The 26313-nt window shown below is 39.6% G+C and overlaps 1 protein-coding gene across 1 annotated transcript in view; it reads left to right on the forward strand.

Moving 5' to 3' along the window:
- Positions 1-26313, forward strand: part of LOC124795457 (voltage-dependent calcium channel subunit alpha-2/delta-3) — a 496470-nt gene that overhangs the window by 211606 nt on the left and 258551 nt on the right. Inside the window, exons 9-11 of the mRNA XM_047259484.1 lie at positions 1722-1802; positions 18103-18177; positions 18943-18963. Coding sequence (XP_047115440.1) covers positions 1722-1802; positions 18103-18177; positions 18943-18963 — 177 coding nt within the window. The remainder of the gene's footprint in view (positions 1-1721; positions 1803-18102; positions 18178-18942; positions 18964-26313) is intronic.

A 26313-nucleotide genomic window follows, 5' to 3' on the forward strand; every position in this document is an offset into this window, starting at 1 on the left:
TTTTAAATTTTGTTTTTTACGATCTGGCCATAAATTTGTTTGCCTGACATGACTGTTTCTCATAAAATTTCTTGCACTCCATTATGCTGTCTGGTGCAGCAACCATATGTAGAATATTTGATTTGAAAACAGTCTTGGTTGCAACTTATTCTTTTATGAACAGTGCATTTTGCCTTTGTGGGGCAGCTTCAGATTACATTAAAATTTTCCTCTTACAACAAACAAAAAACCATGAAATGGTTCTGTGATAGACTCAAGCACATGTTGTATTGGATGAACCCACAGAGACCTTTTCCTTTTCCAACATATTAAAAAATATAAAATGTCTCTGTGATAGATTGGCTCGTGCACTGAATCGGATGAGCTTGCAGACCCTTTAATGAATTTGTACCAGCAGTCCAGAATGGTGCGATGGTAGGATTCCACTTCACACTGAAGTGGAAGAAATTTTATGAAATACCTGGACGATTTGATTTAAAAGGACATGGCTAATTTCCTTCCTTATCCTTCCTCAGCGTCATCTCTAGTACTATTATCATAGACATAACATTAAACATGACCTTCCTTTTGTTTTTCCCAAGCCATTACCATATGTGCTCATGTTTCGATCAGTTGTCTGTCATGCCTGTTTGAACATTGTCATAGCTGTGTCCCATAGTTTGTTTATTTTTGGGGGAGGGGCAGATGGACTTGAAGTTCCACCTTTTCAGAAACTGGCTTGTTTATTTTGTGACCAAACCACATAATGGAATACATGCTGCCAACAAGGTAAGAAAATGTCGCTTGTATGGATAAGGATCAGAAATATTGATGATATTGTCATGACCAACACCTGTTGCCATATCAAAATAATGCCTCTATACAGCAGTCAGCAATTTGATAGCAGCAAGGAAGAACACATGAAAGCTTTTGATTATTAAACAATTCATGAAAGCTATGCTTTCATTAATATTTTCAGAATTGCTGCAAGTTTCCATGTATGAGAATTGAAGATACCTGTGGTTTTTTAATAAATTTGTTTCTGAACCGTTTTCTTAAAAATTGTAGATATAGCTGTCTACATTGTTTGAGAAGTTACACAGAGTGTTTTGCAATTAATACTATAGGCTTCTAGGAGTTGTAAATGACTTAACAGAAAGTAAATGTCTGGAAATGTATGTTTGGATGTAAGATCGGATCACTTTCAGACCTCCTGCTTCATGGTATGCACACAGCGGGAAAAGTGCTCTCTGTGTGCTGTGGGCAACATTTTGAGTACTCTTCATCAGGTCCTGTTCTATGTGCCAAATGACATCCTCTTCAAACTTGAGAGTGCAGTACATCCATGGAACAACACAGTTGACCCACATATTTGCAAGTGTACTAGTTTCTTGCAGCTGTTTTGTAGCCAGATGAAAGTGGTATGTGATGTCATAATTACCAAAAGAACTAATGACGGCACCCTCTTTGGGCTGCACCATGAAATGGGAGATTTGAAAGTGATCTGATCTTGAAACTTATTTTATATCCAAACAGTACGTTTCAAGTCATGTGTTCCTTTTCAGAAGACTGTAATAGGAATTGTGAATCACGCAGTATTTCAGACATTGATGTACAGGCAGATGCTAGGAGAAGAGTTTCCCAAACTTTGCAGATGATTTAGAATATCACATTTATTGTTTTAAGTTTGTAAATTCTCCTCTATGAAATGAAAGTAAGAGAAGAATACTTTGTATTTTCAGGAAAGAGTGGCCAATTTACTAGGTGTGGTAGGCACTGATGTTCCTGTAGAACAAATTAAGAAACTGGTGCAGCCATATAAGGTTAGTGATCATTCGCAAACTGTTTTTCAAAAGTGCTGTGTAGTGAAATTTAAGTTAAGTGAGTCTGTTCTCAGCAGCCAGAGACAATGATCATGTGTGTGTGAGTTGTGTCTGTATGACTATGCGCACAGGCATGCATGTGTGTGTGTGTGTTGTCTAATTCAGGTGAAGGTCTTGTGGCTGAAAGCTTACTTGTTCAGCAATCTTTTTGTTGTGCCTGTCTGTGACTCAACTTCTTCACTAAATAATGAAGAGCAATCTATCCTTTCCATAATACTGTCGTTATTCCATCCTGGATTTTTCCATTGTTTGAAATTTAAGTTAATGTTTTTGAACTACATAATAATCACATAAGCAGGAAAACTAGAAAATTTGAAATTCAGGAAATGTTTAATAAAAGTTAAAATGTAAGCATACTTTATTTTAAGATTCTTGAAACCATACTGCAAATACATCAGTAGGATGTAGAATGAGTAAGATGTTTGCAATAAGAATCATTCATAATTGTTTGTAAGACATGTACACTAATTCTTACAATAGTTACAAGAATTGTTAGAATCAGGTGATTAGATGGAACATTTGCGTGGTAACACTCAAAAGTTTGTTCCATTGTGCTGATCATGTAAATTTACAAAGTATTACATTTAGTCAAGTCGTATATAATGGACATGAATTAGTTACATTTGTACTTAGAAATATTTACTGCTTTTTGCAGAGTGCTTAGGTTTTTTACTTCATCATTGAATTTGTCCATTTGTGAATCACACTTTTGCTTGTCTCTTTTCCTCTTCCCAGAACTTCTGCATTCTTTCACTTCTTGTCTTCTTCTGCTGTTCAGTTAATAAAACTCTGGCTCTAATTGTAGGTGGTTTGTGTTTTGATATTGAAATCTTCATGCAGTTCCTTTGCTCATCACTATTATATATTACCTGTGGTGTATACCAATCTCTTCTGTGTCCTTCTTGTCCTCCCCCGCTAATTTGGTGGTCATTCTCAATCTGAAAATTAAATGAAAAATCTTTTTGGTAAATGTGTTTTTGTCTGTTCTCAGAGTATACCCAGATATTTTCAACATAAATTTTCATGTTGTATGCGTAATCTTTTTGATACATTTTTGTAAATCTTAATTTGTTCCGTGTTTCATTTGCAGTTTACTGTAATACCAACATTTTTCTCAATATCCTTCATTGTTTTTTCACAAGTACTTGTTATTCTGTTTTCTTCTTTGCAGTATAAAAGACTTGGAACCATTTAATCCTGTTGGTTTGACTTTCTTTAGTCATCAGTCTTCTGAATGGTTTGATGTGGACTGCCACAAATTCCTCTCGTGTACCAATCTTTTCACCTCAGAATGGCACATACAACAGTCTTCTTCTACAGTTTTTACCCACTATAGCTCTATCTAGTACCATGAAAGTTATTTCTTGAGCTTTACCAGATGTCCTACCATGCTGTCTGTTCTTCCTGTCAGTACTTTCCATGTGTTCCTTTCATCACCGATTCTGTGGTGAACCTCCTCATTGCATACCTTATCGGTCCACCTAAGTTTTTCAACATTCTTCTGTAACATCACATCTCAAATGCTTTGATTCTCTTATGTTCTGGTTTTTCCACAGTCCATGTTTCACTCCCACACAATGCTGTACTCCAAACATACATTCATAGAAATTTCTTCCTCAAATTAAGACCTATGTTTGATATTAGTAGACTTCTGTTGGCCTCTCTTAATCACTACCAGATTGTGAGCTGAGTCTGTATCAGTTCTAGGGTAAGCCTTACTATCTGGTATCTGATTTCAGAATCTCTGCCTGGCCATGATGTAATCTAACTGAAATCTTCCTGTTTCTCCTAGCCTTCTCCAAGTGTACCTCCTCCTGTTGTGATTCTTGAACAGAGTATTCCCTATTACTAGCTGAAATTTATTTCATAACTCCATTAGTCTTTCTCCTCTCTCCATTATAGTACCAAGCCCTTATTCTCTGGTAACCCTTTCTTCTACTTTTTTGCCACAACTGCATTCAGTCCCCCATGACTATTAGATTTTCATTTCTCTTCATGCACTGAATTACCCTCTCTGTATCCTCATATACTTTCTCAAATTCTTCATCTTCAGCTTGTGATGTTGTGTTGGTTTGCTGCCAGTTCTGATGAGAATAACCCTATCACTGAACTGTTCACAGTAAATCACTCTCTGCCCTTCCTTGACTATATTATTAAGAGAATAGATTGCTACTCATCATATAGTGGAGATTTTGAGTCACAGACAGGCACAACAAAGAGACTGCTAAACAACATCTTCACTACAAGGTGAGTAGAAATCTGTCCTTTTCAAAATGTTGTTATTATTGCATCCTGGATTTTGCATTGTTTGATCTGTCCTACATTCTTACTCATAACGAATTCTACTACTATTATACCATTTTCTGCTTTTGTTGTTATTACCTTATACTTGTCTGACCAGAAATCCTTGTCTTCCTTCCATTTCAGTTCACTGACTCCCACTACACCTAGATTGAGCCTTAGCATTTCCCTTTTCAATTTTCTAGTCCCCTACAACATTCAAACTTCTAATATTCCATGCCCTGACCTGTAGAACATTATCCTTTCTTTGGTTATTCAATCTTTTTCTCGTGGTCACCTCCACCTGGGCAGTCCCCTCCCGAATATCCAAATGGGGGCAAGACTGGAGTCTTTTGCCAATGGAGAGATCATTGTGACACTTTTCAATTACAGGCCCCATGTCTTGTGGATAAACATTATGTGTCTTTAATGCAGTGGTTTCCAGTGCCTTCTGCATACTTATACCATTTACGATTGCTGATTCTTCCACCTTTAGGGGCAGTTTCCCTCCATAATGGGATGGGAAAGGCCATTGGCAGATTGAGGGTAACTTCTGTTGCTGGAAGTCTTCAGCTGCCATTGCCAATGATTTTTATTCAAAATTTAAGTGGTGGTGAGGCTCGAACCTGGGAATGAATGAAGATGTTCTGATCACTAATCAAAGACCATGAGGGGTCTATGGGTTTACTGTACTATAATGTCTAATTTTGGGCATGATGGTCACCCCTTTATCATGCATATTTTTAATTAGCTTGTATAGATTACATGGTATGCTAATTCTAATTTTTTGGATCTGTCTTTATTCCCTCTCTGTCTATATTCCGTTGGATCAGAAGAGTTCCCCCAGTTACTTGAACTTTTCCACTCACTTAGCTGCTCCATGTTGTTTTTATGCCTCTTTCTGACAGGAAATATGATATAGATATCTGTATTTATTTTTTTTATTACTAGTTTTCATTTGACGAGCAGATCATATTCAGGTGCAGTACTGCAAAATGAATTTTACCAAGTGGCTGTGTTCTTTCATTATACCGGCAGTGATCATAGTTTTACCAAGATGTAAGTCTTCAGTTATGTTTTATCTTTCTCTCTGATGTTTATATTCTATGTCCCTTGTCTTTTTACAGTTTCAACAACAGTGATTATCCACCATCTTTTGCATATTATCTTAGTTATGAGTTAATGGGTAAATTTATCAGTAAAGACTAAAAATTAAATGATAGATTTATTCCTATTCTCCCAAAGTGTATTCCTTTTATTGCTTCAGCTCTCAGAGCTGCTTCCCAAGTTCGCAAGATTTAAATACTAACATGCAATCTCATGGTCGCTGAATACTGCCACAAGCATGGGTGCTCACAGTGTGGCATAGTGGTTACCATCACTGGTTGGCTTGCTATGGGTCACCAATTCAAACCTAACCACCAGCATTTATTTGTTAACTGGTGTTTACTTTTTCTAGAATGTTCTTGAAATATCTGATTTTTAAATTTTTCAAATATTCCGGAGTATTTAATGTGTGCATAAATAACAGCATTCTGGAATATTCTGTGTTTGTGTAAATGACTGCAATCACTGCCCAGGAGTTCAATTCTGTTGTGACTGTGCACTGGTGTCAGTGATATACATGGTTCCAGTTTTAAGTGTTGTACTGCATTAATGGCCCTGCCTTTGGATTTTGACTTCTTTATCTTTTTGACATGAAATTGTTTGGTAGAGATGCCATGTGCTTCAAAACATCTACACCACGATGGCTCCAACTAGACAACATACAAACTGCCACCTATGCATGGGGAGGAAGCATAATACAAGCAGTACATTATTGTAAGCTCCGTATATTCAGGGTACAGATGGATTCCAAGACATCCATCAGTGTTTTCCAGAGACACTAGTTTGGACGTGGCAAAATGGCTGAGAAGATTTGACCGACTCATGAAGTACAACAAGTGTGTGACATCATGCTTTTGGCAAATGTGTACTTTTATTGGATGGCATAGCTCAGCAGTGATTTGATATTAATAAAGAGAAACTCAATAGCTGGGGAAAATTCCAGGTTGAACTGAAGAAAATGTTAGGTGACAGTAGCAAGTTGCTTAGCAGAAGTGTGATTTACATAGAGAATATGAGGGTTGGAACTTTCACAATGGCAACTATTTACTTACAGCTTGTACAAAATAGATACATGTTTCAAAGTTTTATTGACCTTCAAAGTAGTCACCATCATTGTGTATAGCCCGGTGCCAGCGATGTGGAAGTCGTAGGATACTCTTAGCAGTGCCAGTTGCGTTGACAGTTCGAGCGGCGTGGTCTATTGCCCGACAAATTTGTAGCAGTTCTGAAGCGAATGCCTGAAGTGTTTCTTCAGTTTAGAAATCATGTTGAACTCACGAGGGCTTAAGTCAGGGGAGTGCAGTAGGTGGTATCGCACTTAGCAGCCCCATCAGTCAAAAAAATCAGTAACAGCTTGCACTGTACGTGCTTGAGCATTCTCCTTCAAAATGATGGTCAGGTCCTGCAGAAAGTGTCATCACTTCTGTCTCTATGCTGTTCATTTTTGGAACACATATCTATTTTGTATGAGCTGTAAATAAATAGTTGTCACTATTAAAGTTCCAACCCTTGTACATTGGCCTGGTGCTGCCTTATAAATCTGAATGTGACAGACATCAATAAAATCTCACACATAATGAAGGGCATCATAGAAGACATGTATCAGGCTCTTCTGGCAGAGAAAGTCACAACAACAGAGTAATTCATCATTGATGCCATTGAGTAAAGGAAATGCAACAGAAAGAGATGGATGAAGACCAGCTGCCAAATATGGTTCCTGTGGCAGTTGTGGGTCACCATGAGCTTGTCTCCCTCATACGTCAGATAGTGAGGGAAGAGATACAGCCATGTACGACAGTCAGAAACACCAGACTGAATACACAAGAAATAGCAGCCATGAATGTTGAACCAACATGTCAGGAGATAATTCGGACTGTAAAGAAGAGATGTATTGATCTATGGCACCAATCTCTGCCACCAGTCAAACATGCCTTGAAGAAAGGACTCTGCCAACTTTATCTTATGGTGCAACCATCAAACAACTCAGCATCTGATCAATGCAGGGACAACCAGGTCCTCCACTAAGTACAAAATCTCACAGAAAACAGACATTTGAAGACAAATAACAACTCAACTTTAAGTTTTCATACCAGTGGTATGTTGGGATACTGTAGAGAGAGGAAATAAATGTTTGATGATTATTATGCTGTAACATGTCAACCATCACTACAGTCCTATCATGCCAGGCAACTGCAGATGATAATAGCCAACTTTTGGGACAAAGCCCATCACTGCACCCTGGTTTTGTGATGCAAAAGAGATTGAGCTGAAGATCACAAATGGAAAATACCTTCAAGCAACAGTGACATGTGTTATTACAAGAATAACTATCAGTGAGCAACCTGATGAGTTTGTTGTTTTAACAGAATGTAGTCATATTGTTATTCTCAGTTGGGACTTCGTACAGGCATTACAAGCAGTCATACACTGTGGAAGGTCAGAGCTCCTGACTGACAAAGCTATTCGAATGAGCACACATAACAAACACTGGTCTGCGCAGTTGTTTGCCAGTGAAGACTTTATCCTATCATCATTAAAGAAATGAGTTCCAGTCATCAATCGAAATGCTCAGTTGAACTGTGAAGCATTTGTTGATTGTAAAAAGCTATATAGGCTCACAAAGAAATCTGAATGCCAGCAGTGATCATAAGCATTGTAGACAGTCAAGGATAACTTTGGATCACTAACTGCCACAACCAGCCAAGCTCATCCCAATGGGTATATGCCCAGGGACAGTTGTACCAGTCCAGGAAAGGCAGCTTAGTGCCATTGACAGAGGATAATACCCCCCCCCCCCCTCCACACACACACACAACAATTGACAGTGCAAATGAGTGAGCCACTATCGAACTGCCAGTAGGGTGTGGTCTGACCAAGGAACAACGTCATTGAGTGATAGCCATTCCTTGACAGTTTTTGGATGCTTTCAAATCTGGAGTGAAGGAAAGACAGACCAAGCAGCCCAGGGTAAAACACCATGTCAACCCTGGGGATCATACACCAATTAGCCAGTGCTCATATACACTGTCATCACCTTAACAACAGATAATCTGTAAGGAAGTGAAGGATATGCTGCAACATAACATCACTGACCCTCCAGAGGTTCATTGGTTCTTTCTTATACTTCTTAAGAAGAACATGGATAACACATGGCGTTTCTGTGTTGGTTACTGATGGCTGAACAGAATCTCAAAAAAAGATTTCTATATATTGCTGCGCATTGATGAGATGCTAGACTGCTTGAAAGGAGCAAAGAATTTCTCATCTATGGACATGCAGGCAAGCTTCTGGAAAATTGAGGTTGGCAAATCTGCTTGGGAAAAGACAGTCCTCATAACTCGTAATGGACTCTGTGAGTTTGAAGGTTGCTATTTGGATTGTGTAATGCCCCAATCACCTTTGAAAATATCATGGACAACCTACTTTGCTACCTTAAATGGACAATGCTTATGTGGTATCTGGAGATATTGTCATTTTATTAAGACATTTGAAGAATATCTAAGCTCCCAAACAACCATGGTGAAGTATGTTCACACTGCAGGTCTCTGCCTCAGTCTGCTAAAGTTCTTCCTCACCACACAAGAAATAAAAATCTCGGAGCACCTTGTGAATGGTGAGAGTGTCCATTACAATCCCAGAGCAAATAAGATCAGTCACAGAGTTTCCAACTCCTCAGCACAATCATGATGTGAGAAGTTTTTTTGAAATGTGCTTGTACTGCTATGATTCAAAAGGGCCTCTGTACCAAGGCATGTCCCTTGCAAAAGCTACTGCAGGGAGATGCTAGGTTTTCCTGGAATGAGTTGCAAGAAAGAGCTGTCCTTGTTCTTAAGTAAGTGCCAACATCTTTTCCAATTCTAGTATTGTTCGACGATAATTCTGAGACAGAACTTCGAACCCATGCTATCAGTTTTGAAATAGGAGCAGTTCTAATTAAGAATCAGGAAGCTGCTGGAAAGGTGGTAGCTTATTCTTCCAGAGTACTCTCCAAGATGGACTACTCTACAACCGAGAAAGAATGCCTTGCAGTTGTTTTGGCCATAAATGAGTTCTGTTTGTATTTATTTGGCAACCCATTCACTGTTATGATGGACTACCATTCTTCCCGCTGGCTCACAAGCCTGAAGGATTTGTCAGATTGACTGGTAATGTGGGCACTGAAGCTTCAGGAGTTCGTTACAATACTCTACAAAAGTGAACGCAAACCCAAGGACTCTGAGTGTCTTTCAAGGAATCCTTTGGTAGAACAATGGTAGTGTGGATGAAACCACAATCATTGCTGCATTAAATGACGCTGCTGCTGAACAAAGGGAAGATCCAGCACGGCTGAAAACCTTAGAAGCCTTGAAGAAGGAGGAACTGATCAAGGGAGAACTCTAATTAATTAATTAACAGAGTGTTATATGAGAGGAACTGAAGTACATTGGAGAAAAACAGATGCTTCTCATCCCAGCTCATCTATAGCCAGCTATCCTGAAGTTTTTCTGTGATGCTCCAACATCTGATCACATGAGATTCATAAAGACTGGACTGAATCAAATGTAAGTGTCACAGGCCATGGCACTACCAATCCATTGGACTACCACTGCCACTGGCAATGATGGAATCATGTGCCCCAGTTACCTCCAAGGCATTTGGAACCCATCCCATCTGCAGCAGTGCCATTGAACAAATTGGAATCAACCTCTTGGTGGGGATGTTCCCAAAGTCGACAAATAGGAATCAATGGATAATAGTTGGCACTGACTACCTGACCTGATATGCTCTCTCTAAAGATGTGCCAACTGCTGAAAGTCTAGAAATTGCAAAGTTCCTTATAGAAGACATAATTTTGAAGCACAGAACACTCAGTGTGATGATCTTTGATTGTGGGAATGTTTTCCGGTTGAGACTAGTATAAGAGGTAATTACACATTGGGACATAAACTACAATCCACAGGTAAATAGCTTCACATAATGATTTAATAAGATGCTGGCAGGTTTGGTTCCAATGTAATTAATGTTGAACACAGGGATTAGAGTACAGCACTGCCCATTGTGACATTTGCATGCAACACAGCGAAGCAAGACACTACAGGCTCCACATCATTTTTTCTGCTCCACTTTTGAGAGGCTGATACAAGAATGGATACACTGTTCCTGTTCCAAGTGAATGACACTCAGGATGAATATGTGAAACACCCCATCACCAGGGCCAAAGAAGCAAGACAGCTGCCTGGCATACAGGCTGTGGTCGTCTAGGAGAAGAACTGAGAGCACTTCAGTGCCAAGCATTGACCAGTGAGGTGCAGTGCTAGAGATTTGGTTTGAAGTCTCACACCTGTCCAGAAAGTAGGACCATCAGAAAAGTTACTAAAGTGCTACTTTGGGCCATATCATATCCTCTCTCACTTGTTGAATGTCACAGATGAAGTCAAAGATTACGACTTTTCATCAAGAAAACAAAAGTGTGGAGCCATCATCCATGTCCTCCATGTGAAGTTCTGCTACAGTGCAGAGGTGCGAACCACTCGATGATCATGAAGCTCTAATGGGAGGTGCTACCTTCAATACTCATAATAGTAAAGAAGAACTAACAACTTGATTAGGATGTGAGGAGGTCACTGTCCCTCCAGGAGGAGGAGCAATGCCACAACGTATGGCACGTGCATTTGGCACTCACTGGTTGGTGTATGGGGGCTGACCAGTCCAAACTTGATCACCAACAATTCTTTGTTATATAGTATTTATCATTCCTGAAATTTTCTTGAACTATCTTATATTTGAAATGTTTATATGTTCTGGAATATTTGATGTCTATGTAAATACCAGCATTCTGGAATATTCAGTCTGTGTATAAGTAACTCCTCTCTCTGTCAAGGAGTTCAGTTCTGTTCTGGCTGTATTTTGGTGTCAATAATAAATCTGTTTTCAGTTCTAAGTATTGTACTTCATTGATGATCCTGCCTTATGGTTTTGAACTTGATTGTGATTTCCTTGTGACAATTATTTCATTAAAACCGATTACCAGTTTTGGCTTTTCAACAATCATCAGATCTAAAAATTTTAGCACAGACATGTGTGGTCAGAATTGACTACAAACCTATATGTTGCTGTTAAATTTGTAGATCTGATGATGACTGAAAAGCCGAATCTGGTAATCAAATTTAATACAATGTAATGTGCCCAAGACACTAATTTTTATAATATAGCACAGTATGGACATCACTGGTCTCATCAGGAAGTAAAAATGACCTCGTTTCATGGTCTCATGACTTACTTTGTAAGAGTGCAGTGTCTATGACACTTGTACTCGTGGCTAGCTGGTGAGTCTTAAATTCTAGTATTTTTGGTTGTTACAGGTCTTTTCTGGCAGGTGACATTGTCATGTCATGCTGACAACACTTGAAGCAGCAAACCCTGAGAGACAGTCTGTGGTTGTGTGAGTCAGAAGTTGAGATTGGCTGAGTTAACATTTGGGCACAGAGTTACAGGAAATCAGTATGTGAAATTGATGGTGGAAAGTATTAAAGCTGTTATATTGGGGGGTATATTATTATATACACAAAGGTTATATGCACAAAGGTTAGTTACAAATGGATTAGAGAATCTTTGGAATTGAGCAGAAATAAATCATGGGGCCAGGTGCCAACTTATTTAGTTTGTGTGGACATCCATTATTCGTGTTGATAACGGCATATAGAATAATTTATAGCTGATCTTTAGTATACTTATAATCAGGCTGGTACTGAACCAGAGTGAATGAACTATTGCTTCTCTGGAATAAATGGACTCTGATTTGCAAATCATATCACTGCCAATGAAAAGGGCATAGTTAGATGTGTCCTATTGTTAGAACATTAATAAACAAAGTTGGTGGACACCATCTTTCACTGTCAAGAGAACTTCCCAGTTCTAGTTATTAATTTTGTGTTATAGTTAACTACAGGCACTCGCGGGCACTGTGCACTTGGCTTTCTTCCTTAGCCCGGCATGAACCTTTTGTAAGTTGTCTCCTTGTGAAAGATCTGATTGTCTTCAGAATTAAATTAATGTTGTATTTCAAGAGAAGGAAAGGGAGCTTACAAATGACACCCAATGTGACTGACAGGATGCAATCTTCAGATTCAAAAATCCCAGAAAGGAACTGAACAATTGGGAACTATGCAAGACAACAGCAGGGAGGGTAGCATATATGTGAACTACAATCGTTACTGACACATGTGGAAAGAAGTAACCTACAAGTGAACCAGGGAACACCATCATTACTTCATAAAGAAGATGAACTGCACTGGTATGAGTCGTCATTATCATGGCATATCAACGATAGCAGTGCAACGGGCTATGTTCTCAAGCTAAACAAGTTTTAAGTTCCTCATACTTTTCAGAAAATACTACAGTTCATTTAATTTGTAGGCAACCGGGTTTTTTGTAGGTAAACAACTTACAAACACATCACTCCCGGCTAAGGATGGAACTGCATGACAGCAACTTGCAGTGTGACTGTAATTAAATACAATACAACACAAAATTAAATAATGGAAAATCTGGGATGGAATGTAAAAATACTTAACTTTAATCCATTAATGATGAACGTCACTCTTGACGGTACATGAGTCACAATATTATCTGTTCAGAAGACATTCTTGAAGATATGACTTATAGTAACTGAATATGGTGCCTTGCTAGGCCGTAGCAAATGACGTAGCTGAAGGCTATTCTAAACTGTCGTCTCCGCAAATGAGAGCGTATGTATACAGTAAACCATTGCTAGCAAAGTCGGCTGTACAACTGGGGCGAGTGCTAGGGAGTCTCTCTAGACCAAACCTGCCGTGTGGCGGCGCTCGGTCTGCAATCACTGATAGTGGCGACACGCGGGTCCGACGTATACTAACGGCCACCTAGCAAGTGTGGTGTCTGGCAGTGACACCACAAATACTATGAAAAGGATAGTTGCTAATCAGCATACAGTTGAGATGAGATGCTGATTTGCAGATAGGCAGAACAAAAGGACTGTCAGAAAATTAGCTTTCAGCCAACAAGGTCTTCATCAGAAATAGAGCACGCGCGCGCGCGCACACACACACACACACACACACACACACACACACACACACATATACACATACATTTATTCACCCAAATGCAGCTCACACACACATGACAGCTCTGGCTGAGGCCAGAGTACGAGCAGTAGCGTGTGATGGGAGAGGCAACCAGATGGTGGAGGTAAAGAGCAGGCTGGGAGGGAAAGTAGGGTAGGGATGGGGGACACTGAGTGCTGCTTGTGGGAGTGCTCAGTGGTCATTTGTGTGTGAATCACATGTGTGTGTGTGTGTGTGTGTGTGTGTGTGTGTGTGTGTGTGTGTGTGTGTGTGTGTGTGTGCGTGTGCGTGTGTTCTCTATTTCATACAGAGGCCTTGTTGGCCAAGAGCTCACTTTCTGACAGTCTTTTTGTTGTGACTATCTGCAACTCAGCATTTCCGTTCTATGGTGAATAGCACATATCCTTTTCATAATATTGTTACAACACAAAATTCGTAGCTAGTGATGTCAAGCATCCTCTGCAACAAAAGACGCATTGACTTAGCTTATTAATCATCATACAACAGGACATGCCTACCTAAGTCCTTCTCATTGACACTGATGTAATTCACTAATCAAAGTTCATTTTTATTCATGTTGGTTCAGTACCAGTCTGTTTGTAAGTAAAGTAAAGGTCAACTAAAGGTTATTCTATGTGCTGGTATCCACACTAACAATAGGTATTCACACAAATTGCATAAGTTGACATCTGGACCGGTAAATTTATTTCTGATTAAAGTGAAACATTCTACAAGTCACATACTTTGGTTAATCTTTGTGTATCAAATAATATATGCCTTGGTATACCTGCTGTAATATTTGCCACCTCATCTTTCACATGTCCATTTCCCATGACTCTGTTCTCAGATGTTAATCACCCTATCTCAACTTCAAAGTCTCGTAACCTGTCTCCGATGGCTCACTGCTGTAGGTATTGTCAGCATAACACATCATTGCCCCAGCTGCCAGAAAAGATATGTAACAACCAAAAATACTAGTATTTAAGGATCACCAGCTAGTGTGTTCTAGGCCATTGAGTGCAAGTGTCAAATACACTGTGCTCTGACAGCTTCTGGGCAGTACTGAAGAGGATTTGTGACAGTCAATTTCCTTGCCTGACCCCTATCAGTCTTTGAACAGCTGACATGGAAAAACTTTTGCAAGAACTATTCAGAAAGTAGGGAACCTTTGGCATCTGACGCTGCTAGGTGCATGCCGATCGCATATATTTTGGTATATGTGTGCTCGGCAGCTCAGTCGACATCCATCTGTGACAGTGGAAACATCTCTGCATGTCTGGTTTTTTCGATATTCAAATTTGAAATGTGCACTGCAATCGAAAATCTCGCCAGTTGTTAGGTACGGTCTGTGTTAGGGTTTTTGTTGGTAAAAAACCTAAAACCTATAGAAATTTATTGTGAACTGTGCGAAGTGTATGGAAGCAATATAATGAGTGAATGTTCCATCTAGTAATGATGCATTCAGTTTAAAAATGGCTAAACCAACGTTCATGATGAAGAGAAGAGTGGACGCCTGAGTATTATGACTGACGATCTTGTTGCTAAAGTTGATGAAATGATTCGTGAAATAAACCATCACTTCACAATAATAGAGCTTTCACTTTCTTTTTCACAAGTTTCACGGACGTTGTTGTTTGAGATTGTCACTCAAAAGCTAGGCTACCACAAATTTTGTGCACGATGGGTGCCTAAAATGCTTACAGACCACCATAAAGAACAGTGAATGGGGGCAACATTGACATTTCTGGAGACCTACCACAAACATGGTGATTCATTAATGGATTGAATCATAACCGGTAATGAGACTTGGGTGAAACATGTCAGTTGCGAGACAAAATTACAGTCCATGGAGTGGGGGCACACAAGGTCCCCCCAAAAACAAAGAAAATGTTTGCAAACCTTGTCAGCAAGGAAGTTGATGGCAGGCAACATTGACATTTCTGGAGACCTACCACAAACATGGTGATTCATTAATGGATTGAATCATAACCGGTAATGACTCTTGGGTGAAACATGTCAGTTGCGAGACAAAATTACAGTCCATGGAGTGGGGGCACACAAGGTCCCCCCAAAAACAAAGAAAATGTTTGCAAACCTTGTCAGCAAGGAAGTTGATGGCAACAGTGTTTTGGGATAGGCAAGGTGTGCTTCGTATTGATTTCCTCGAATGTGGAGCAACCATAAATTCTGCCCGGTACTGTCAAATTTTGCACAGCCTTAGGAGAGCAGTTCAAAACAAATGCCGAGGAAAGCTGACATCCAAAATTTTGTTTTTGTACGACAGTGCCTGATCTCACATGGCAAACTGCTTTAAAGAACTCCTTAATTCATTCCAATGGGAAATTTTCCCTCATCCGCCATACAGCACCAATCTTGCACCAAGCGACTGCCACTTGTTTTCCACGATGAAGAACCGGCTCGCAACGCAGCGCTTTGATGACAATGCAGAACTCCAGGCAGGCATGACTCACTGCCTGAAGTCTCAGGTGGCAGAATTTTACGACAAAGGTCTTTTGAAGCTTGTCCATCGCTATGATAAATGCCTCAATGTGTTTGGTGACTATGTGGAAAAGTCGTATGTCAGTCGCTCTTTCAGATGTATATAATAAAATGTATTTCCTGTACTTAGTTTTTTCTTAATGCCAAAATGTTCCCTACTTTCTGAATAGCCCTCATATTTTCATTATTACTGTGAAATACTCCATGAGATTTGTATGAGCATATTGGCTGTGGACACATTGTATTTCAGATAGGGAAACCGGCATTTTAAAAAAATAATGTTCAATGAGTGAAGCTTATTATCAGTGGATAAGTTTGGATTAGACTGTATACTTTGTTTATGTCATAGGCTCAAATCAGAGAGACTTTCAAGGATGTGAAATATGTCAGAACAAAAAGTATAGTATACATATTTTACACATGTATTGATAAGCTTAGATTAGATTTAATTTTAGCTCTACATACACAAAGTAAAGCAGTCGTCAGGAATGGCCACATCAGTTCTGGTAGCTGTACATACACAAAGTGAAGCAGTCCTGAGGAATGGCCACATCAGTTCTGGTAGAACATAAATACTTTAGGAGTGAAGGGGACCATTCAACGAAAAGCAGAAGCATTGATTCATCAACAGCATTGATTCATCAAAAGAAAGAAATTGTGAACTTGTGGATGAATCGATTCTTGAGCTAGAATACGAACACACACACACACACACACACACTCTCTCTCTCTCTCTCTCTCTCTCTCTCTCTCTCTCTCTCTCTCTCTCTCTCTCTTCAAAACTAGTTGAGGAAACCAATGTTGCTTGGGTATTTATCTGTACCTGACACTTCGTACACATGGAGTTTATTTTTGACTTAAAAAGCTTATTTGTATATGAATTTTAAAGTAGTATGATTGGGTAAAAAGCTTTTTTGTATAAAATGTTTAAAGCAGTATGATTGGTGACATGAATGAAGAGCTTGTTTGCTTCACTAAGGTGGGAGAGTGCCCTGTAGAGCTGGCTGTGCAAAAATCAGCTGACACTAATTTTCATGGTCACAAAACACAGTGTCTGATCTTGTGCTTTGTTTATGGTCATGACATAACTTAAGTTCATAGGAGTTGTACATATTTAAAGCAGAATAATAAATTGTTAGGAATAAGTGAAATTTGGGGTATAAAACTCACTCACATGCATCACTTACCATCAAAATGTCTGCTTCTATGATGTTACATTGGACAGAAGTAACTTTAATCCTCTGTGAGTGAAGGGTTCTTAGTAGTGATATAATGCATGACAGTCTTGATCACAGTTATGTCGTGCTTCACGTTTGGAAGGTGTTTCCAAAGAGCAAGTTAAAGCCAGATGTTCTTGAACTATGCAAAGTCTCACCGATTCTTGAGACCACATAGTCATCAGTTTCTTAGCCATTCTGGTGTATTCAGTAGGACTCGACTGCTTTGTAGGTATTTATATTAGTATGAAATCAAAATGTAATGATTAGGCACCCAAACCACAAAGCAAAGTTAATCAATTCTTTTTTCATAGCAAAGAATATAAACAAAATCTATCAAATGAATCAAAGCAAGTTTTTAACACAAAGTGAAATTAGTAAATCCATATGTCTTAGCCATGTAAATTCCCTGGTAGTTTGTATTCATAAAGATAAGATTGCAGTGCCTAATTCTGTCACTGATGTAAATTTCCGAAATTAAAAATAACAGCCTGTCTGTTGGTTCTTTGATGTACTATGAAAGTAACACAGCCCTCTGTTGGTTCTTTGGGGTACTATGGCATGATGGTTAACTTCCAAGATACTAAGCTCAGCAGAAAATGTTACGTAAAACTTTTAAGTTATGATAACTTTTCTTTCCATGATCTGCTTTTGATGAAATAAACCCTATATGCTGCCCCAAGTTACACTAAAAGTACCTGTGAAAACTTCATGAAACATTCGCCTGGTAGTTTTAGAGTGATGTGTTCAGACAGACATGGCGGTTTTACAGTTTTATTATTAATATTGATAAAACGGAAATGCAGATTACCCTTCCAGAATTCTTCTTTATTAATTCAATATTTTTTTGATTCTTATTACCCTTATTTGCTTTAAATAAAAAAAGAGATGTTGAATTAATCTTATGTAATATTTTGTGCTTTTTTCTTGAATAATTAATTTTATGTTATTACACAATATTATAAACTATGTCTTCAATAACAGTATTTAAATGCGCTGTTTGTCAGTCACATCAGCTGAAGAGTTAATGATAACTGAAATTCTTCTTTGCAGCTTGGTGTCAATGGCTACTCTTTCATTATTAACAACAATGGTCATATATTGTACCATCCAGATCTCCGGCCGTTGGTAAAGTATTTTTAATTAGTAACAAAGTTTCTCCATACATACATTTTATATCACAAATTATAGCAGTTTTCAGTGTTGAAATTGAGTTCCACAGCTTGTATATATTTATTAAAACTTGTGTTATTGCACTGCTAGCTGTGATGAAATCTTTATTATTACTGCTGAGTTCGATTCTGTCACTATCACCAAACATGAGATACCTGATGATGATTGCTGGTCATGAGGTACTTGATGATAATCAATAACATTCAAAAGTGTTAGTAATAATGAAGATTTTCAAAGCAGTTGATTCTTTAAATTTTGCACTGCTTTTAAATTCAGTACCACCCAAAACTTTCACACATCTACACACCTGTACACACACACACACACACACACACACACACACACACACACATATGCAAAGCAAGAGTAGAAATGTGACTGTGTACAATTGTTAGTCTACATTTGATCATCTGTCTGTCATAAAGAATACGTGAAATACATTGAAAAGGAAATACACAACATTATTTTTGATCAACAGCAGTTTTTATTTAAAAAGACATTTCTCACATTACAATATTGTATGTCTTAAGAACAAGCATAATTAAGTTCCTACATGGGAAGTCTTTGATTTAAACACACTGCAGAAACAGAATTGAATGAAATCAGTTGTGGAAAATGTAGCTTGTAGTATACTATTTGACTAGCAATCATAGCATATTGCAAAAAATGTAGTTTCTGGAACTTAAAAATCCATGTCCTTTTCCATGTCTGTCACTGTAGATCAAGAATGGAAATGGTCAGGTAAGTTTCACATAAGAGAGAAAAAAATAAACTAGATATTTTAATTTGGTAGTTGCAATATTTTGCTACACTGATGTTTCAGGCCCTGTGCTTCTGAATGACTTTTGTTTCTCTGTATCATTTGCACTCTTTTATTTTTTTTTTATACAGTCATTTTTCTGCTAGATCAAACAAGAACGCAGTGTAAGCAGGGTACAGCTTGACACGGTCACTTCGATTAATGCTAGGCATAACATTGCAAAGTGTTATGAAATGGAATGAGCATGTCAGGTTGTTAGTGGAGAAGGTCAATGTTCACCTTCATTTTATTGGGAGAATTTTGGGAAAGTTTAGCTCATTCATAAAGGAGACTGTTATAAAGTGTTTGGGATCCCCACTACGTCAGGTTAAGGCAAGAATCGAAGCAATTCAGTGGCGGGAGTTAGATTTGTTACAGACAGGTTTGATCAGCACACAAGTATTATGGAAGTGCTTCATGAAATGAAAAATGGAAATTCCTGGAGGGATGATGATGCTCTTTCCACAAGACACTATTCACAAATTTAGAGAACTGGCTTTTGACGCCAACTTTTATTTCACATAAGGACCATGAAGATAAGATGTGAGAAATTACGGCTCGTATGGAAGCTTATAGACAGTCCTTTTCCCTTGCTCTGTTTGTGAGTAGATGTGAATTTGGTTTTCTTCTGCTTTTTTGGACTCTGTTTTAATCTATCTGTTTTAAGAAATTGTCAGTAAGGCTTTCTTCTTTTACTCTACATGGTACTGTATCAATAAAGACATCTACACTTTTCATGATACTCAGACAGCTAACCTTCATGATTGTGTTGTTGCCTTTAAGTTGCCATCCATTCAAAATTTTGTAACATTACAACTTGTTCTGTTATCTGTAAATATTTTCTGCAGTTACAAAATCTATATAAATGTGACACAATGTCTGCAAGTTGTTATAGGATTGATTTGTGGTAATTATAATGAAATACAAATCATATCTCAACAAGGAATCAATGCATTTGTCTCTGGGAAGGAGCAGTGTCATGAACCATGGCTTAAGTTTAGAAAAATAGTTGGTCAAGCACTGGATAGATATTTATGTAGTGGAACAAGATGAGATGGACCCACCCATGGTGTGTAGTCTCTGTCAAGAAACATGTAAATGCACAATAAATATATGACAGAGCATTGGGTTGTAGATGAAAAGATGCTAAATAAAACACATTTAGCTGTCAAAAGGGTGATGTGGGAAGACTTCAGTGACTACTGTAGTAGAATCTTATTGAAAGCCCTCTCACAAAACACAAATTTTGGACTTATGTAAAGACTTATAGTGGACCCTCAGTTAGTGTCCAGACACTCATGAACAAGAGAGTAACTGAAACTGAGGTTAGCAGAGCAAAACAGAAATACTTTACTCCATTTTCAAATGTTCCTTTACAAAGTAAAACTCAGGAGTAATTCCCCATTTTAATTATCCAATCATCGCGGAAATTAGTGAAATAGGTATTAATGTCAGTTGTGTTGAGAAACAGCTGAAGTCATCAAAATTAAACAAAGCTCCAGGGTCTGATGGAATCCCTATAAGATTTTCCACTGAAATTACTAATGAATTAGCCCCCTTTTGAATGTAATATACCAATGATCCTGAACAAAAAACTTGCCAGAATATCCTGCTATGGCAATGGAGCACAGTGTGCAGCCAGTGTTCCAGTCCTGAGAAATGTTGGCAGAAAATAACCTGATGGCCCTAACAGGCCATTGGCTTCAGGTAGATTAACCTTTGTGGAGGGATATAGTCCATCAGCAGAAGAAATTCCATTGGAATCCATGATGATCGAGGGTAACAGCTTCATTATTGGTGCACGTGGGCCCCACTCTAGATACTATCTGCTATGGTGGTATGACCCATGTTTGAGAATGCAGCTCTAGTGCCATAAGCAGTCTGAAAACTGCACAAGGAAGGCAACAGGCAACAGGCAACCACATCATACTTAATCCACAGGAAAGTCTTTAACATGACTGTAAAACTGAAAAGCCATGGCCCCCAGTGGGCAGGGGTGCTAAGACTCTCTGGACCACTCATGAGACAGATAACGACTTGGAATAGCTGCAGCTTATTTCAAAATGGAAAGACTTACAAAGCCATCAGAGGGGTAGAAAGACTTCAAGTTGAGATCCTTAGAATGAATGAGATGTGCTGACCTAATTTGGGAAAATGTTAATGCTTAATTGTTATCAAGTGTATTATACTGGCAAAAATGGTCCCTACCATTTCAATGGAGTAGTGTTCATAGTTCATCCAGTTATCAAACAGACTGTCAAGAAAGTTGTACCTGTGTCCTGTAAGGTCATTTTCTTCCAGTTCAATACAGAAACTATTCTGCAGAAAGTTATCCAAGTGTATGCACCAGTGCATCAGATGTTGGTTTCGATTCATTTTTCCACCCAAGTCCAGACAGTCCCGTCTTTCACCAAACCTGCAGTGATGGATGATATCAGTGCCAGGTAGGCTGTTATTGACATGCTGATATGGTAAATAATTTTATTTTAGAGACTGGCAATGATGAGAAAATTGCTCACCTTATTTTGAGTTGCCTCTACATCATCTCTATGCATGGACAATCAAATTACTGCATCCTTGTCTACAAACAATTCAGAAATTCCATAAGTCATACCGACACATGAAAAACAGTGATCAAAGTTTACAAAAGTTTATTGACCAAAGAAAAAAATGTCAACTTCAATGATAATAAAATCACAATTACAGTATCTCACAGGTATGAAGACTTGACAGTAAGGTGATTCCAGAGTCTGACCAAAGTATCACAGTTAGGGTCTTCTTAGACAAATACATGTGTTTGGAAAATATTATAACTCCAAATAAGCTGTCCTGAATAACACCAGCATATGAGCATAAATATTTATCCAGGATACAGTCTGATTGTGCCAAGGGAACAACGATGAAGGCTGAATACAGCAGTGTCAGTCCATGTGGTGGGCTTTGAGCACATCCTAAGACAAGGGGGTGAATAGCTCCCACCTGCAGGCTAGGAGAGGTTCTCAAAGCCGGAAGAACTGATATGTGTGCTCTGGCACCAAGTTTTATAGTGGCCATCAGTGGAATACTCATGGCACTATGTTTTTGCCATATGGATGGTGGATGCAAATAGGTCCGTTGGAAGGGGTGGCCTCTGCGAGTGCTGGTACCACCACCTTGTGTCCATCCATTACTGCGACAGGGCGAGTCTGTGACACTGAAGGCTCCAAGCATGCCTGAGGTGCCCAGAGGTTTGCCAACTGCTTCTGTGAAGATCTCTGATATTGCATACCTCCCCCACCAGAAAAGAATGAAAGGTTGCAGCCCATCTTGATGTCCTCATATGGGTGCTGGACTGCAGTCAGCGCAGCAACCAAGTTCATGGGGATGGCTTCTGGTGTCACTGTGGTGGAGGCAGGGTTCTGGCCCTGGGTTGCATTGTCCATATCCCAGTTGGCTGCCCTGTCCTCTTCCATCTGGTTGATGAGTGTGGTGGCTCTGGAATAGAAACCAGAGTTATACCAGTGTCTGTTATGCCAGGACCCAGGCATTTTTGGAGCTGATAGATGTGCTTCTGGCAGGTGACCCTGTTAGCCAAAGTAACTTCCTCCATAGATTAGTCAAGGAGACGGGAGATGGTGGCAGGTAGATATTGTTGTCGGTCCTAAGAAAATTTAAGGGCCCACACAGGGTTTTGAATGGTAAAGTGATGGTGCTGAGTGTGCTGAGTGGCTTCAGGGCCAGACTGAGGATGCAGAAGAAAGAGATGGAACTGGTGAGAACATCCATGTAGTTTCTCTGCTGGAGAGGAGCTTTCCTGGGAAGTGGCTTGATAGGATGCTGAGAATAACAAGAGTGTGTCTTCTAATAGATGGTGCTGATGGAGTTTGGTCATTTGTGTTTTGAACGTCCTAATGAATCTTTCTGCCTTGCCATTGGAAGCTGGGTGAAAGGTTGTTGTGTGGATCAGTTGGAAGCTACCTTTTTCTCAAAATTACATGAACAATGTAAATGTCAACTGTCTGAAACAATTGTTTTAGGAAGTCCTTCAGCGGCAAAAATATTTGAAAGAGCATGGATGCTGCAGTCTGAAGATGTGTCTGACATTTTGGAGACATAGGGAAATCTGCTTACCACATTGACCACAATAAGTCAGGAGAAGCCAAGGAAAGGTCCAGCAAAGTCAATGGGTAGGCAGGACCAAGGTTCAGAGGTGTCAGGCCAGTGGTAATAATGGTGAGGGGAATTTGCCTGTTTGCTTTGGCCTGTAGGACAGGAAGAGACTAAGATGGTAATGGTGGTGTCCATGCTCTCCCGTACACATTCTGCCCTGTGAGGCACTTAATCAGGATAGTGCCCGAGAGTCCTTCATTTAGGAGCTACAACACCCGTTACTGTAAAGTTGTTGGAATAACAGCACCATCTTGTATGAGATGGATATTGTGCAGCAATAAGATTTCATCTGAGTGATGCCAGAATCCTTCAGTTTCTGGATTGCTGATGCCTTTTCGGTGTGGGGGCCATCCGTTGTGGACAGTTATGCTGACTGCCCTAAGTGTGGGATCCATGTTGGTGTGTTGTGCGGTGAGTTTTGCAATGAGCAGGAGGCGACAGACAACCTAAGCCAGAGTGGTGTCCGAGTGAAAACACAGCCCAGATTTGTCATCGACACCTTGTCATTGCCTACAGGTAAGTGAGATAGCAGGTCCGCAATGGCACACTGTGATGTCGTTCAATATGGGCTATCTTATGTGTAGACAGAAAGATGAAGGGCTGTGAAGTGCAACTGTGAATAGTGACCATTGAATTAAATCACAACAGAAGCAGTTTTTTTCAGTCATGAATGTCAAGTGGTGGCCATAGATGTAATCATGGAATTTCTTTACACCGAAGATGATGTCCAGGGCTTCTTATTATATTTGGCTGTAATTGCATTGTGAAGTAGACAAGAGTTTTGGACACAAATACAATTGGCTGTTCAACTCCATTGATGATGTGAGAGAGAACCACCCCCAGACCATAATCTGAGGTGTCTGCTGCCCATACCAATGGGTATTGCACATCATAAGCCATTAAGCATGTGGGATGCAGGAGTGATTGCTTGAGCTTTGAGAGTGCCATGGCACATTCTAGGGTCCATTGCCACTTGACATTTTTCTGAAGTAGTTGGTGTAGTGGTTCCATGATGGCGGCTGCATGTGGTATAAAATGCCTGAAGTAGTTCAGGTGTTTTAATGCAGATTGAAGCTGAACTGTATTTGTTTGTGTGCATAGATTTCGGATTGTGTCAACATGTTCTGGTGTAAGATGAAAGCCAAAGGCCATGAATAAGTATATCCTAGGTATGTGACTTGAGAGACAAAGAAGAGACACTTGTCTCTGTGCTATTTTAGATTGGCCTCTTGTAGCTCTGTGAAGAAGGCCTCCAGGTTGTCCAATAATTTCTTGTCACCCTTGCCTGCAACTAGTAAGTTGTCCAGATAGTTGACTATACCAGGAAGTGGCTGGACCAGTTGCTCCAGGCGCCTGTGAAATATAGTGGAAACTAGCAGTTCTTAATGGAAGACGATTGTACTGTGTTGTAAGGGAGCTGTAAATAGGCATCTTCAAGATCGATTTTGGCATATATTTTGCCCGCTGCCAGTGGAGTCATCAAAGTGTCAAACTTAGAAATTGATTACACATCCGCAATGGATTTTATGTTGACTGTTGACTTAAAATCTCCACAAACTCATAGTACAGCAGTTGATTTTTCCACTAGAACTATGGGCATTGCCCATTGGCTGTTGGCCAATGGAGTGATGATGCCTGCATCTTGAACCTGGGATAATTTGTCCTGTACTATGTCTTTAAGGACAAACGGAACATTGCAGGCTTTGTAGAAGTGCAATTTGGCTGTGGGAAGAAGGTCTATATCTGCTGTAAAATTCGTAACTCCAGAGGTGGGATGCTTGAAAACAGGTGTGAATTTGTTCGTAGTCACTGAGTGGATGGCAGGCTGAGCATCGTGGATCTCGACTCAGAGAGCAGAGAATAAGTCCATCCCCTGAAGGTTGAAATGATGCAGTTTGTCTGCTACCAGAATCTCTTGTTGAATGGTGCATTAGTGATACAAGATTATGGCCTGAAAATGCCCTTTGATATGGATGATATCATTAGTGGAGCTCCGTAGATGCTGACTGAATGGCTGGAGTTGGTGCTCCAAAAGTTGAATATATGATCCAATCAATGATAGCGGCCAAAGATCCTTTATCAAGCAGAAAATTGACTGGATGTCCATTGACTTGAAGTGAGAGGCACATGGGACTGATGGTAAGCGGCATCGTAGCCTGAACAAAGCTGTTGGGTGGGTACGGAGTGTTGTCAACCTCTGATTCTTGGTCAGCTTTGTCCCCAGCTGTTACATTCCACTGACACTTTATGTGTCACACCCACTGTCCTTTGCCCTCCTGAATCAGCATTGTTGCTGCAGAGACTTTGACTACAAGAGGAAAGTTGCTATGAATGTCGACGATATAGGTGATTGGTGCGATTAGGATGCTGCCTCTGGGCTGGATCTTGTTTTCTGACTGTGGCTTTGTCACAAGCACTGTTGGAGGATCTTGAATAGCTGCTGTGGAATGGAGAGATTGTTTGAATGCGTGGATGATAGGCAGTCACGTTTCCAAATGAGGATTCTTCACCTTGAGTAGGTCTGTATGAAGATTGTCATCTGGTGTGTGGACAAGGATCATGGTTCTGACCAAAGATTCAGCATACAGTTGGGGTTAGTACATTGGGCATGGCAGTCTCTGGACAGGCTCTGCAGTTGGGCAATCCACTCTATATATATGTTTCATTGGCTTGTTTGTGACTGAAAAATTTGTGCCTTGCGGTGGCAACATGGACGTGTGCATCAAAGTATTCTGGAAGACTGGACCTCAGTTGTTCATAGGGTAGTGAATATGGTTCTGCTTCAGGGATTAACTGCTTGAGGAGTTGGGAAATCTCTGGTCCCACACAAGCGTGGAAATAAATACAATGTTATTTGTTCTCTATTATTTTGAATGCAAAGAAATACTGCTCTAGCTGGGCAAAGTAGTTTGTCCAAGGTTTCACCTTCTTGTTAAACTGTTGGAATGCCAAAGGTACTAATCAGAGTCAAAAGACTGTGGACAAAAGAGCTTCCAGGTGATTGGAGAGTTCCGGGAGGGTGGGAGTACCTGTAGTTATATGCTCAAACAATAGTTCCACATTTTGTTGTAACTGTTGATGGACAAGTAGCATTTTTGTGAAAAGTCTATCTGTTCCACCATGATAAGCCTGCAGATGAAACA

This window comes from Schistocerca piceifrons, chromosome 4, assembly GCF_021461385.2.
Source record: "Schistocerca piceifrons isolate TAMUIC-IGC-003096 chromosome 4, iqSchPice1.1, whole genome shotgun sequence".
NCBI lineage: Eukaryota > Metazoa > Arthropoda > Insecta > Orthoptera > Acrididae > Schistocerca > Schistocerca piceifrons.